This window comes from Botryllus schlosseri, chromosome 1 (genome assembly GCF_051294905.1).
Source record: "Botryllus schlosseri isolate E-star chromosome 1, Bs_hap1, whole genome shotgun sequence".
NCBI lineage: Eukaryota > Metazoa > Chordata > Ascidiacea > Stolidobranchia > Styelidae > Botryllus > Botryllus schlosseri.
In genome coordinates this window covers 22724534-22739231 of record NC_137236.1, presented here as the reverse complement: position 1 = coordinate 22739231, position 14698 = coordinate 22724534, and the positions used below count along the sequence as shown (strand labels likewise).

Below are 14698 nucleotides of genomic sequence, written 5' to 3'. Positions count from 1 at the left end.
CGTTTGTAAGCGAGAGAATCCGAATTACCGAGATTCGCATTCGCATTGCGGAAACATGAGCGGAACGTACGCACCATCACTATACTTGGTATATCTCCGTTCCCTAATAGTGCATACTTAAGTAAAAATGCCTGATTACACTACATTACGAATCAAGCGGTATTTTATTATCCTCTATCTATCATATCCATGTAGTCACCTGCTTCTGGTTCGAGGGTCTCCTTGTCCATTCGTGTCATTTCACGACATATGGGATCTGCTACAGAAATAAATTCCATACTGACATATGCTATATATTCAATTAGTGGAATACGTATTCACGACATATCAATATCACCTGATTTAATAGGCGAACGTATACCCTTTGCAGTTGATGTTGATCTACTCCCATCGCTGATTTCGTATACAGGCCGACCGTCCGATTCCAATCTCGCATAACTTGGATCTGAGATTGAATTTTTACAACGGAATCAATTGGCCGTTTATCAGCGCTGGCCCCACCAAAGCGATGGCTTAAAATATGTAGGTAATAATTGCTGAATTCCCGAGACATTTTCTTTGCGTGGGAAACTGCTGCACAATTGCATATCCAAGGCCATTGCGTTGGGTACTATAGCAACTTAACGACAAGCACAGAAAAGTTGTCACGACAATATGGATTTATCATGAAAATGTGCAGACCGTCGCGTTACACTATCTAATAATTATATATAATAGACAAAGTTCGGGTGTCATTTATGTGCGCACAGGGTCATAGATCACACTACAAGAATTGTGCATTAGTATTAATATCAATGAGAAATATCATGTGACATCTACCTCACTGTAGCAATGGTTTTTTGAAGTGAATCCATAGAAGTGTGATGCGTACAAACTGTTGTCAGCAGCTACTCTGTTTCCTACATCCTCCCCTAGAGCACACACATTAGAAATGCGATATTTGCTTAGATGTGAGAAGCTTGGGTCAAAACATGTCAATAAAATTCAGATTTGCGTCTCGCGCTAAAATGTTTACGAACCACTTATCTAAATCATGGTAGGGAGAGATTTAACTTCGTTACTTGACCTTTATTCCCCTTTGCCCTGTTGTTGTTCCTTCTGTTCTTGTTTACTTGGTTTGGTCTGATAATAGGGTTTGTAACAGTTAGGTAATATAATTATTTGCGCTTCATTTATGCTATATAACTCACCTGCCATTGTTTCCCTGCACGATAACTACTTTTTCAGCATTCATCCCGTTTAAAGAGATGACGTTTGGCGATCCACCATCAGCCATGGAGCCGTATAGTTGAATCGGCTTCTCTCCTCGTAATTGAAGTGACTATTGACTTGTCCGGATATCACTACGCCAAATTGAAGGTCTCTGTGCTAAGATTAGTTTAAAGCGTTATTTTCCCTTCTACTCTAGTCGTCAGGCTAATAGTGATTGTGCAAACCCTCGAGAGATTCCAATTTTAATTCGAGGCGTGTTGACGAAGCCAGGTGATAAAATGACTCATGTGCTCCCACAAATTTAGTTAAGAACAATAGGCAGTGGTCACGTTAATATTTCATAAGATTTCGGGCCAATATGCTAATAGACATCAACATGTTAGTATTGTATTCGCCATAACCTAAACCACCTTGTTCGTCAATCGCGTAACTTGATTGGCGCAAAAAGGGTATATTCATATGTTTCTGTGAAATCTATGTATAAAGAGCATACGCACAATATATTTTGATCGCCCAGTACAGGCCCATGACCGTATTTTTTTTATTATATGACAATAATTTTTATTTTTTCGGGTTGGGGTCTGGAACTCATCGAATATCTGTCTACGTCCAAATTGTTTTTCAGGCTACGCAACTGGAACAGATCCCCAGAAACACAAACTTGAACGCGAACACATGACTTTGGAATATTATTTTGATCACAAATTCATCAGAATATTTATCAGAATACTCTGGCATGGTGTAAGTGGCGCAATCGATATGCCCTATCATGATGTCTTAGTACCTTTTTTGTCGATCTGGAGTTAGGTTTCGTTTTATATAAGGGACTCTCATGTCCACCTAATTTTGTTGTGCTGCTCAGGACGATTACATAACGCTTGACTTAAGAATATGGTCGGTTGCGTTGGACTTGGTTGGTTTTCCTATCGCGCGTGACGATATAAAGTTCATGATCTTGATTTCGACGGTTTTTGACTGAAGCACCTAGAAGAAGTAAAAACGAGGCACTTTATGATTTTAAACCGCAGGGGCGTGACATTCTTTAGAATCATCATAGTTTTTGGTGATACAATTTTCATCTCAGTTTTCTGTTGAATTTCATTTATTGCTGCCTCCCTGATGCATCGAGTTCAGGAACCCAGCGTCAATGAGATCTGATCAATATTCTTATGATTTCTGCGATTTTCTCACATTTCCTAAAAATATTCATAGCGAATAAGCTACTATAGTTCTTATAAATAACGAAGGTGATCCAGGTTCGCATTCAAAACCCGAAGATGAACAGAACGTTCGCAACATCTCTGTTACTATCTTTAGGACCTAATAAATACAAGTATATATATGTAATGCATATACAGCACCTGTGCATGTGTGCTTATACAACAGTATCTGTATATGTCAGTGGTTCTCAACCATCACTGAAAATAAGGTTGAATGATGCTATAGGACTTAATTTTGTGTGCAAGCAATAACAAATATCATCTCATCCTCGATCTGACTACTAGCCTAATCCAAAGGTGGCCTGATAAAACGTCTTGTCCTAATAATCCATAGGCCTATACTATTTGGAACGTTTTCGTGATATCTGCTGCTTGTATTTAGTCAACCACTACGCTGTCAAACCGCACTCGATCGGCATATAATCTATATATACTACGGGCCTGCGGCAGATCGACAAAAGGAGTAACAGCTCAACACAATATACCTTCGGAACTATTCCCACCGTTTTATTCAAGTCTTCAAATCCCTACAATGGACATCCAAACATCCTAGTATTGTTAGAGAGCGAGGTGGTTTTGTTGTATTGTTTAAACCATATGTTACAAAAACTTACATTTATATTGTCAGTGATCTAGGATATCTTCTTTGGCCGTAATATTTTAGTCCCGCACAAATTTTTATATTACTCTATTATTCCGATGTAGTTTTTACTAATTAGCTTGTATATCATTGGTAGTAATCGATCTTTAGTCAAGCATGTTGGCGCTTTATCATTTGTACAATTTGCTGCGTAAGCAGTACAGTGTGACTTCGCACACGCACCTCATGTAATCAAATTCCTCATGGTGACCAATTATATGATGGCAAATCCTAATGTTGTGTATTACTGTAAGATAACTTACGTTATCGTAGGCCCCGTGTAGAGACACAGCCTATGTCGGTACGAGATATAGTTGAAGTTGATCCGAAAATCAACCACAGGGAATGAAATTGCCTCATCTTCAATGTAATAGGTGTGTATATTAGTTCAATATATACCAAGGAGTGAAGAGCAATATATATAATATATATACCATATATTCTTATCGTGTCGATACTTATAAACCCGTTGTTATATGTAAGCTTGTATCTAGTCAGCGCTGTTAGAATACGCTTGAATAGTATCCTAAGATACCTTTTGCTGACGTAACCTTTGAGATATATGGCCATTATTGGGCATATATGCTAGGGTTGTAACTCAGCTCCTGGGCATGTCAATTATTTTGATTTAAAAACATCGGTCACGAATTTATGCTGATTAAAGGGAGTTATTGTAACAATCATGGCGTAGGATACTACACATTTTCCATAGCTTGCAACTTGCTGCTACGTTGTCCCTATACTTGCTTTAATTTTGTCTGTAAGTGACGTATGGAATCAGTCGGTTAAAATATACCATACCACTGTACGCGTGGATTTAATAAACGATATTCGTGTTCGGGGAATGACCAATGTAGGGGCATATACTACCATTACTGTAGCCCCCACGGGAAGCATGCTGGTTTAGTTTCGTGTTGAATTAATTTCCTATAACCTGGTAAGTATAGGTTAACGAAGTGCTACAGCGTTTTCGAAATAACCAAGTAGTGTTCGTACCCTTGCAGCACTTACTCAAGTAAATCTAATTTACCGGTACTAATACTTCTACGTCGTCATATTTCGTGTCTTACTGAATTACTTTTCGCTATTTGCAGTTTTCAAGTACAAGTATTGTGATCCTCCAAGAGAGAGAGAGAGGGAGTTATACTTTGACGGAGACATTCTGAGCTGTTTCACGAAGGGTGTGTTCTCATTGGGACGTTTTCGTCGGGCTCACGTAATTTCCCTTGCTTTCAGATCTATCATTTAACTGACTCATAAGACCTCCATCGTCCAACATGCATATGGCATATTACTGGAGGTTAAGGATAGTATGCTTATCACCAGGTGAGTTCTTTTATTGTTGCATGTTCCTAACTAATATCAGAATTGCTTTGATTTCCCGGGAGTAGAATTAAATTCAAATCTACCATAACGACGAAACATATTTTAATAAATTTCCCAATCGCGCAAACTGTTAATGTAGTATACGGTTCACGATTTCCCTATCGGTTATCGTGTTAATGACCTTCTAACAGGGGATGGCGTTATAGCGGATCGGTAGGCCAATTCACCGCCAATCATGATCCCTAATAATCTTTGGCGCCAATTGCGTGTAACTCTGCCTTTTATAGGAAACCGTATTCTGATGAGTGCTTGCCTTTTGAACGGACGATCCAGTGACACTGTACTTACGCGATCTCTTACCGAAGAACGACCGATGCTCCTACGCTATTCAGGACCTCGATTGGCTTACGTTACAACTCTGGATGTGTTTTGATGAGGAACAAATTTCAGGACGACATAATGACGAATCTCTATTCCGGACCCTACAGAGAACATGACGTCTCGCATTAGATAGACCAGTGGTCGGGAACCTATGGCTCGCGAGCCATATATGGCTCTTTTGGGTATAAGATATGGCTCCTCATCATCATCATCATCATTGGTTTATTGTCAATTTTATCAGTTCAATACGCCACAAAAAATGCGATAGACGGGAAGATGTCGAAGCGACTTGGATTTGTCTATGGTATCAGACACCCACCTTGGCCTAGGCGATGTAAAGAGGAGGCATGCACACTGAATGAAAGTAAAGAAGACAGTATAGAAAAAGAAAGCGACAAGAATAGGGCGGCATGTCATGGAAAGCGAGATCGATAGGTCAGTCGTGGTCCGGTAATCTTGAGGATGGACTGTATTTATTTATTAGTAATTGCTTGTATTTCGACTTGAATGTGCATGGACATGCTCGTCGACTGTCGGATGGCCGGCGGGATACTGTTCCACACGTCTGGTCCTTTGCCCAATATTTATTTTTTGTACTGAATTTGTCAATATTGTGGTGACTTGTTAGTAAATTTTCCTCACGGCCAGAATAATTATTCTCGTGGCATTATAAACATGTCTTTGAGGGGTTAAGACAGTGGCGTCTTCCGGTTTAGGGGCTCGGACCCCCTCTTTTCAAAATCCTCACCCGACTTGAAATCTTGGATTGTACGATACGTTGATTGACAATAGAGAATAGCAGACACGGCGACGTCCATATGACAGCGCTGTTTTCAAATACACATTATCCTTCTGATCTACGGCGCGAAATTAATCAACTTGGACGATACACACACTAAAATCACAAACAATGTCATAGCTATCCACGTTCTCGATTGGTAAGTAGCTCTGTAGTACCGGCGATCAAATGTAGGCGTGAAGCTCAAATTTATGTGTTACCGCCGAATACTATATGAGAATTGATAATCCGATCAGTGCTACAGTTAGATTCGATTAATATCAGTTATAATAAATTCTAAGCTATTTACGATGAAATATGCTATCAATGGTTAGGCTTGGCCCGTCTTTGCCTTACCTCTCGTTTCGCGCTTTATTTCCGAATAACATATATGAAAATTGTTTGATTTTGGGAAAAAAATTCAAAATCTTGTCATTCATGAACATCGATAGAAAATACCAATAGCAATTGAAGGTTTCACAATTTTCGTTCACTCAACCTGACCACAGCTTGAAGTAGCCTACTGCTGCCTCACTTTCCACCCCTGACCCGACGTCACTGATGTATTACAGCTTAGAGTGGGTATGGGTATAGGCATATATACTGCTGTAGTGACCATTGGCTCCACCTAAGCATGTGACCATGGGTTCTCGCATTTAAAAAGAGCATCACAGCGAACCTACGTTCTCGTAACTCAAGTTTCTCATGCTTAAAAAAGGAAACCAGCATGATTAGTACGAGTTTTTACAGAGAAGATGGGACGCACCCAGCGAATCCTAAATAGTGAGTTCGAATAAGTGTTACCACCAAATTTTCAATTGTGACGCAACAATTGATAGACGTGTATGGCTCTTTGGGAGTTGAAATGGAAAAAATTGGGCCAATATGGCTCTTCGGACAAAAAACGTTTCCGACCACTGAGATCGACGAACCCGCGCGCCGTAGCCTCATATTATGATATTTTCTGAAAACAGGCTCTGGATCAAAATATAAAAGCCGCTACTGTGTATACATTTTTTACAACTTTGTCCACCACCGCCTGTAAAATTTCTGACGAACGAATTCAAGTCTATATTTCAAATGTGACTTATACTTGCACAATCAACGCGTGATGCCCCGATATAATTCTTGTTCAAATCAGATTCCGAATCCGTTTCCCCCTTCTAATGGGGTGAAGCTTTTTAAACCCACAACCATAGTGCCGTCAGCCAATCACTACGGCCTAATTTAAAATGGTAGGTCTTTATTAGGGTCATACATTTTTTATTATTGGAGCACTACCATCAGTTTTGTTGACATGTAGTATAATTATGAATCAATAAATTTTGCTTTCTAGACGGATTACGGTTAGAAAATCAATCGATTATCGGCGTAGTTATGTTATCTGAACAAAAACACAATTTACAATTTGATACTTGACAAACAATGCGATATAATGGATGGATAAGAGGATGCCAAATCGACCATACGTGGTCTCTAAATGTAACATCGACATTCGCGAAACGTATATTTCAATACTTTTTGACGAATCGTTTTCGATCTCTTTTCGATCGTATTTATATCATTGGATTATTGATGGGGTATTGATCACGGCTTCACAAAATCTCATTTGCGCGAACGTGCCCTGCGACAAATTGCATGTATCGGGTGCTGTGATACGACTCATTGCGGTTTCAAGGTTTAGACGTTGCGTAAGAACATTGAAACTATAGTCTATAGTTTGCTCTGTTACCAAAATCAACTATCAAACAAGTCATGGCATATTAAACACACAATGAAGCAATGTCCTGTGATTTGACACAGTTTAAGTAACAACTCCTTCCATAACACAAACAACATCGACGTGATTGCGGCAAACGTCAAGTGTTGGTAATTCAGACCACCGGGCAACGCCCATGGCGCAATGCCACGATTCTTGCTCCCAATGCGTCATGACTTCAGTGTGTATACTGTATGTATTGATCGAAATATAATACTCGAATTTGCTGTTTATTTACACCAAATAAACGAATCAGTTCATTTTATTTTTTGGACCAATTTAAGCCTATCAATTAATTATTGTGGTAAGTATTTTATCTCCATAAGATACACGATGTACAATGCGACACGCAAGATACAATTGATGTATTAAACGGTAAAAGCCTGATTTTCCTCTTTTTCACGAAAATAGCTGAACATACGCATGGGAGCCCAACACCCGTCAAATAAATTAAGGCGGCTCCCCACTAATACACAAGCCACATAAAAGCTCTGTTCATATTCGGCAGTATACATCACTTTATATCACATTGCCAATTCACAGATCCATACATACGAGGCTTATATCCAGACGAGGGACAACGCTAAACCCGGAGACGTTGCAGATAATTGTAATATTCGATCATCGTAACTATATGTAAAAATCTGAAAGTAGAAGCGCCTGTACATTTTGCTCCTACACGGCATCAGTTCGCATCCCAGAAGCAGATTGTCAATTTGAAACACCTGACATCCCGGGGTAGTTCTGGTGTATGGCATCTCAGCATATATGGCAATATATGCCAAATCAAGCTTATCTGTATCAATATCAGGCCTCTTTGTATCTTGTATGTCTGTTGACACCAGAGTTGGATCAATTACAATATTTCAGTTCAATTACAATTACAATTACAATTACTTTCATGCATGTTTCAATTACATTACAATTACAATTACTCCTTGCATGCTTCAATTACATTACAATTACAATTGCAATTGCTGCTGTTGAACATGTAATTGAATAATCATAAATTCAACCGTGCTCCTTGACAACCGTAGCGTCGTAATTAACAACAATTCAAGTATTCATGTTTCATTCATGATGCGCAAATACCCGTTAATTAATAAAAAAAAACGTTTTCGAACTATTCCAGTATGCAGTATGTCGTTGAAAAAAATATTATAATATATGCACGTGTTGGATTTGCGTAAATAGTATATAATTAAAAAAATATTAATATTTTTATCGACGAACGTAGGAATTAGGATGGAGAGTAAAAACAAAACCGTGCTTTGTCAGATAAGACGTTATATAATATCCAGTGGTCTGGTTAGTTAGCCAGACGAAGTAACGATGCAGCATCGTGATCTGAAATCGTATTGTAGATTGCTAACCCACGGATAGATGCGCAAGATGTGAGTCACGGATGAATGCACCGACAAACGTACTGCAGAGCCGGCTAAAAGCAGCAAACTTTGTAGTCCTAGAGCTAGCGATCCAAGCGTCCAAATTTGATGCATCTGGTCTTTATCGTAAGCTATTGATGCACTAATTCCGAAAATACAAATTAAAATCTCGTCAGGGCAATGTAACTGCTCCAAAATAGCCGTTCAAGGCCGACTGTTCTGAAAAGTGAGAGCGCCGAAGCAGCATGACCACAACAATGACCAATTACGTCCAGCGATTGTTCAGAACAATGCCGATTCCCAGACTTTCACGACTATTTTGGGATGGTACTATTGCCTGGAAATATACTTTTATTGCGGAATCAGTGCGATTAGGACCATACATATCAAATTTTGACGCTTGGATCGCCAGCAATTGGACTATCAATTCTGCTGGTTTTAGTCGGCGCAGCAGTTCGCTTCTCGGCGTATTCAATCGTGAGTCACGTGTTGCGAATCCATCCGTTGGTTAGTAATCTAATAATTGTATACAATGGCAGCCGAGGCCAGCATAGCGGTAAAAATAAAAAACTTCGCCTGCAAGGGCGCAGTCAAGGGCTTCCGCGAATGGATCCATCAAATTCTTTGTCGACATTTAAAGAGAATGCATTATAAGTCAATTATTTTATGTTGTGCTTGTCAGCTCTCAATAGCAATTAAATGTAATTAAAATTGTAATTGAGCAAAATTTTTGTCAAATTACAATTACAATTACAATTACACAAAATAAAAATGCTTCAATTACAATTACATTACAATTACATTGAACAATGTAATTATTTACATTCAATTACAATTACAAATTACAATTGATCCAACTCTGGTTGACACGTATACTAATTCAATATGGATGAATTGATATATAGGCACATAGATCATAATGGACGCATGAAAGTGCCGGGACGCTATGAATGTAAGTTAGTCCCGGCACTCTGTTTTATACATCTGACTAATCCAGAAGCATAAAATTCAAGACGACGCATGCATTGCATTCCCTTGTGATATATAGACTTCTTCACCAGCAATCGACGCACGTCTTTTCATTTCAATTGGGCTTTCATTTTGGGCTATAGTTCTTCACCTCTGGTTCGATATGCGCTACCTGATTTTAGATTTTCTATTTCTATTCGAAGAGTTAATTGGGTGTTTTATTGCGTTCACCAATTCTTTTCGCAGCCTACCCATACCCATCTTTGCATCGCATCGCTATCATGTTGCGCTTTGAACTGTAGCAATAATAAATAAATTGAGTGAATCGTTGAAGGCAATTGCTTTATTGTATTTGTTACCAATAATGAATTTTGCATGGTAGCTCTATATCGGAGGTATTTGAGGATAGCGGGGCGAGACAGAGTGATCAGCTAACTTTGAAAATATTGTCGAATCATGAAAATCTGTCACAAATAACCAAGTCTTGAAATTTATTTTCTTTACTTACAACAAAACTGAAATCGTACGGTAATAAATGTTATTATGATATGCCACCATGTAATTTATCGCTATCAGGAATTAGATTATATAAAATGTATTTACGGAATAAGAATGATTGCGCAACTTATCATGCAGAGGATAAAGTACCTACGAGCTTCGAGCTTGGCGAACAAAGAGGATCTTCTGGATAATTAAGAAATTGAATCAATAGGAGTATTTACAAAAACACTTAGGCCAACTTTATTCAGACGTGGACGTTCGAGTGGGGGTATTTAATTGTCTGTTGACATAATTTAAAGGAACAAATCCATCGGATTAGTAAGAGGGTGTTTGCGCAGGTATACGGCGTGGAGCTGCTGTAGCGTCGGTATAATTATGCGGATTATGTCAACGTAGTGAATCAGCGAGGACCATGTATCCCGAAGAATAAGTGACAAGTGACAGTTGCATATAATATTAGGATAGTAAGTGGTCTCGCCAGGTCTGGAATAAGAGGCGGAAGAACATATGCATTATTCCCTCATCCTAGTTTACCATGAGTTAGGATGTTCCTTAATACTTCCTATTCTCGGATTGACTGAATGAGATCCAACATAGTATCTCAAAATGGCTATCGATAGCATACATTGAAATGCTCCATCTCAAGGGTTTTAAAACGATCGGAACAATGACCGGTATTTTTACACTTTGCTAGGGAACGTGTCTAATAGCTTTGAAAGGTTTATCAAATCGACAGTTCACCGTTATTAATTTAGTGTTAATACGTATGTCGCGTTTTCAAATTAACCTCTTATGCCGAACTCTCGAAAGTATGTACTTCCTGCCTTTAGTGCAAGTAACGTCACCTCGTCTACGAATACAATTGTCACTGTGATAGTGGGTATGTGGGACGTACATCACAGGGATTGTTTGAACGGATAACGCTGCACATCCCCGAATTGATTCGCTCGAAAACTCGCGCAAATGACCGTACAGAGTTCGCACGTCAATTCAAATTAGCTGCTAAAACAGACTCTTGAGACGATTATCAAGCATACGCTTCGTCGATCGGTCAACATTTAATGAAAACCCGTCTTGCGCTCAAAATTGTAATGACGAAATGACAAGTCGTATCAAAGTATCAATAACACGTAACACAATGCAACTCATATTCACGAATATGATAATTCGTTCAGGCGCATGACGTTATCACCATGACTTGAGTCGCAATTATGGTTCACAAATATACTCGAAAGCATTTATAGTGAAGTGCGAGTGGAAATATTATGGAAATATGACATTTGAGGTCGCAGAAAACTGTGACGATAACTGTGACGTCTCCATTGAAGCCACATACGATTGGAATATATTTCAACAGCTCATTTCTGCTCCCATTCGACAGTTACGTAGTCAGACAATATGTTGGTATAAATACGCAGGTGTATATCTCGGGTAAATGCGATTGAAATATAGATAATCGCGGTCAAGATGAACAATGAACATATTTACACCACTTTCGATGACGAAGGAACCAAATGCGCGCATTTTCGCGCAACGGATTCACGGTTACGTTGACTTGAAAATGTCACTTCGACGAAAAGAGCCGACATCAAACACGTCATTCTTAATAACTTAATTTATATTCGGCATGCTTCGCTTCCAATGCAAGCGTCCGCATTGTGGACTGATGCGTTAGACCAGTGGTTTCCAAACTTTTTCGGAGTGAGGGCTAAATTTAGAATTTCAGAGTACGGTCGGGGCCGCACTAATACTACGGCTATGAGGCGGACCCAAACAGTCATCATGGCTATTTCGGAGTAGCCCTGGCGAGATTTCAAAACTGTACACTGTTTACCGCTACTTATCTGCTCCATTGGGTGTCCGTTGAGTGAATCAGCTTTTCTCGCCTCAACGCGCGAAGCGCGAGAAACTTCTTTATTTTCATGACTGAATCAGTCAATATGATCGGGAATTGCATGTAGGCTATTGCTATTAATTTTCATCCTGTCTCTGTTCACGTAATCTGATTTACCGGTAGAGCTGAGTGAGGTGTGTCTGAAAAGGTACAGGCCCCCTCAATAGTAGCCTAATTAAACATCTCCGGGGGTATACGTTGGCAGGGGGTACCCGTTGTCAGGAACGTAAAAGCACTTCGTCAGGACCCCGGGCTCCCATAGGGTGATAAACTAACCCCGCATCACGTTGTTCGCTTTTGCCACGAAATTAAAGTTGTACTGTTTAGTGAGACAGCGCGACGTGCGAATATTTCGATAATTCATGATAAAATCGGTGAATAAGATCAGGAATTGCATGGTTGTCCTCTTTGCCTCTTTGTCCACTTCACCGAGCGAGATAGTGTAATGGTTGTGCGTCCGGCCTCTCGATCGGTAGGTCGTGGGTTCTGGCCGGGTCAGACCAAACACTTGAAAACTGGTATCCGCGGCTATCCTGCTAGGCGCTCGGCAATCACTGATAGCTTGGAGGGGAAAAAAACGGGGGTGCAGACTAGATGACCTTACTATAAAGGCCGTATCGCATCTCCGTTGTCAAAGCATCTCGATGGTGCAGGCGATAAAGAATACCATCTCTCTCTCTCTCTCTCGCCCACGTAATCAGATTTACCGGTAGAGCTGAGTGGGAGGTGTCTTTGAGACTGCAGACCCCGTGAAATTAGACATCTTCGGGAGGGCGGACCCTAGGTATGACTTCTTTACATGATGTTATTTCGTGACCTCCTGTCTGCTATATCAAAAAATGTAGAATTGCCCAAACCTACTAAACTGAAAGATCACACGATTTCAGATTGGTATTTCTTAACTGACATACAATGTTCTTTCCTGCGGTATGGTAATTGTCTTGTGAGGTTCAGATTGCCAAGACAAGAACATTCGGCACCAGTCATTTAGTTGCTTATATGGACAATTAAAGCTATATGTATTTTGTATATACAACGAAGTTTTTGGTCAGCATAAAAGCTGACGGCCTTTACGGCCAATGGCTTTATCGCTGCCGATCGTTCTGACACACTTCTTGGAGTCACATGTTACATGGCCTAAAACTTTATATGTCTTGGTGCGTTGTGGTGCGGTCATGGCCAACGCTGATATGCCCATTTCTATAAATCTTGCGTATTTTTTCTTGGGGAAGAGTACCCAATAATCAAGATAAGTGGCGAATTGAAATCGCGAAAATTTTTTGAAAAACTTGCATAAATTTTCAAAAAATACTCTATAATTTATGCTAATCCACGAAATAATTTTGGGCCTCCTTCGAGCTCGGCCCCCCTCAATTGGGGGATTTGGGGTGCGGCAGTTACAGCCCTGACTATAGGACTATCAATTATGCTGCTTTTAGCCGGCTAAGCAGTATGCATCTCGGCGCATTCAACCGTGAGTCACGTGTTGCACATCTACTTATCATAGGGTTACCATACGTCCTCTTTTAAGATGATTTGTCCTCTTTTTTTATTTTTTTTAAAGTGTCCTCGGAGGACGCCCAAATCTCTTCTTTTTTGAGAATTTTGGTTACATATAGGGCCAAATTCGACTGATATGCATTAAGTCAGCACTGTAGGAACGCTACGGCGGCTATTTCGGGAACTGGACCTGTTAATGTGAAAGAAAAACTGTATTTTCCGGGAGTTGAGCCTCTTTTTCATTTTTAGTCAAGCGACCACGAAGTGGGAAAAATTTATCATTTTTTCAGGATTTTTCTCCGGTTTTGAAAGTTATCAATACCTATTTATATCTATAGCTACTGCTCGTTCAACTGGAAAGTTAGGGCACATTGCATTGAAACAGCAGTGACGTAACGTTAACAGTCTATACTCACAACTTTCCTGCAATTCTATAATTAAAACTAAAGAGGCCAAGCCAAGCAATAGTATTTTATAAATAAAAATTTTATATAAATCGATTTCTTAATATATTTTGGGGGGCCGCAAGAAGGCTACCTGGGGGCCGCGCTTGGCAATCACTGCGTTAGACTTTCAAATCAGCTTGTCGAATCTATTTTGACCCGCGACGCGGGTCAGAACGGCAATTCGCGTTCCCGCACAGACTGATTGAGTCGATAGAAAGGCAACGAAGGAATGGAATTAGAGGTTGGACAATTTAATATCGGCATGAATTTCAATAATATGGAGAAAGATGGGTGAAGGTGGTTACGCCGGCCAGGAAATCGGCACGGTGCAATGCGTTATGATTTATCATTATTCTATAGGATCCAATTGATTTGGTCGGCGTGTGGCGTTGGCCACTCTTATATGCGTTTTGTTGAATAGATGTAACTATAAGTGCAGACTCTTCGAGTTTCGTTCGTTATTATTAGTAATCCATCATTAGAGTGTCAACTTATTGGATTTTCATTTACGGGATGTGACGAGGCTATTGAACATCCGCACTGAACGGTGCGGTGACGAAGTGCTGTTTCGGCCTTGCATATCACCGTTGGCAGTTTAATTGATACCATTGCGAAGACATCCGCGTGTACATGCAAACATTCAGCGCTTGATATAGTCAACGATAACCCGTAATGCAATAGCACAGT

At 39.9% G+C, this 14698-nt stretch overlaps 1 protein-coding gene across 12 annotated transcripts in view; it reads right to left on the bottom strand.

The window, feature by feature from the left end:
* LOC145434058 (uncharacterized) overlaps nt 1-14698 on the bottom strand; it is a 148710-nt gene that overhangs the window by 13593 nt on the left and 120419 nt on the right. The window contains exons 1-4 of one of the 12 annotated variants that reach the window (XM_080311353.1): nt 1191-3035; nt 1067-1122; nt 338-445; nt 200-256 (exon numbers count right to left, since the gene is read on the bottom strand). The exons of 8 other annotated variants lie outside the window; for them this stretch is intronic. In XM_080311353.1, the coding sequence (XP_080167479.1) occupies nt 200-256; nt 338-445; nt 1067-1122; nt 1191-1276 (307 nt within the window). In that variant the 5' untranslated portion in view covers nt 1277-3035. 3 more of the 12 variants (XM_080311345.1, XM_080311360.1, XM_080311385.1) reach the window with 3 other exon arrangements.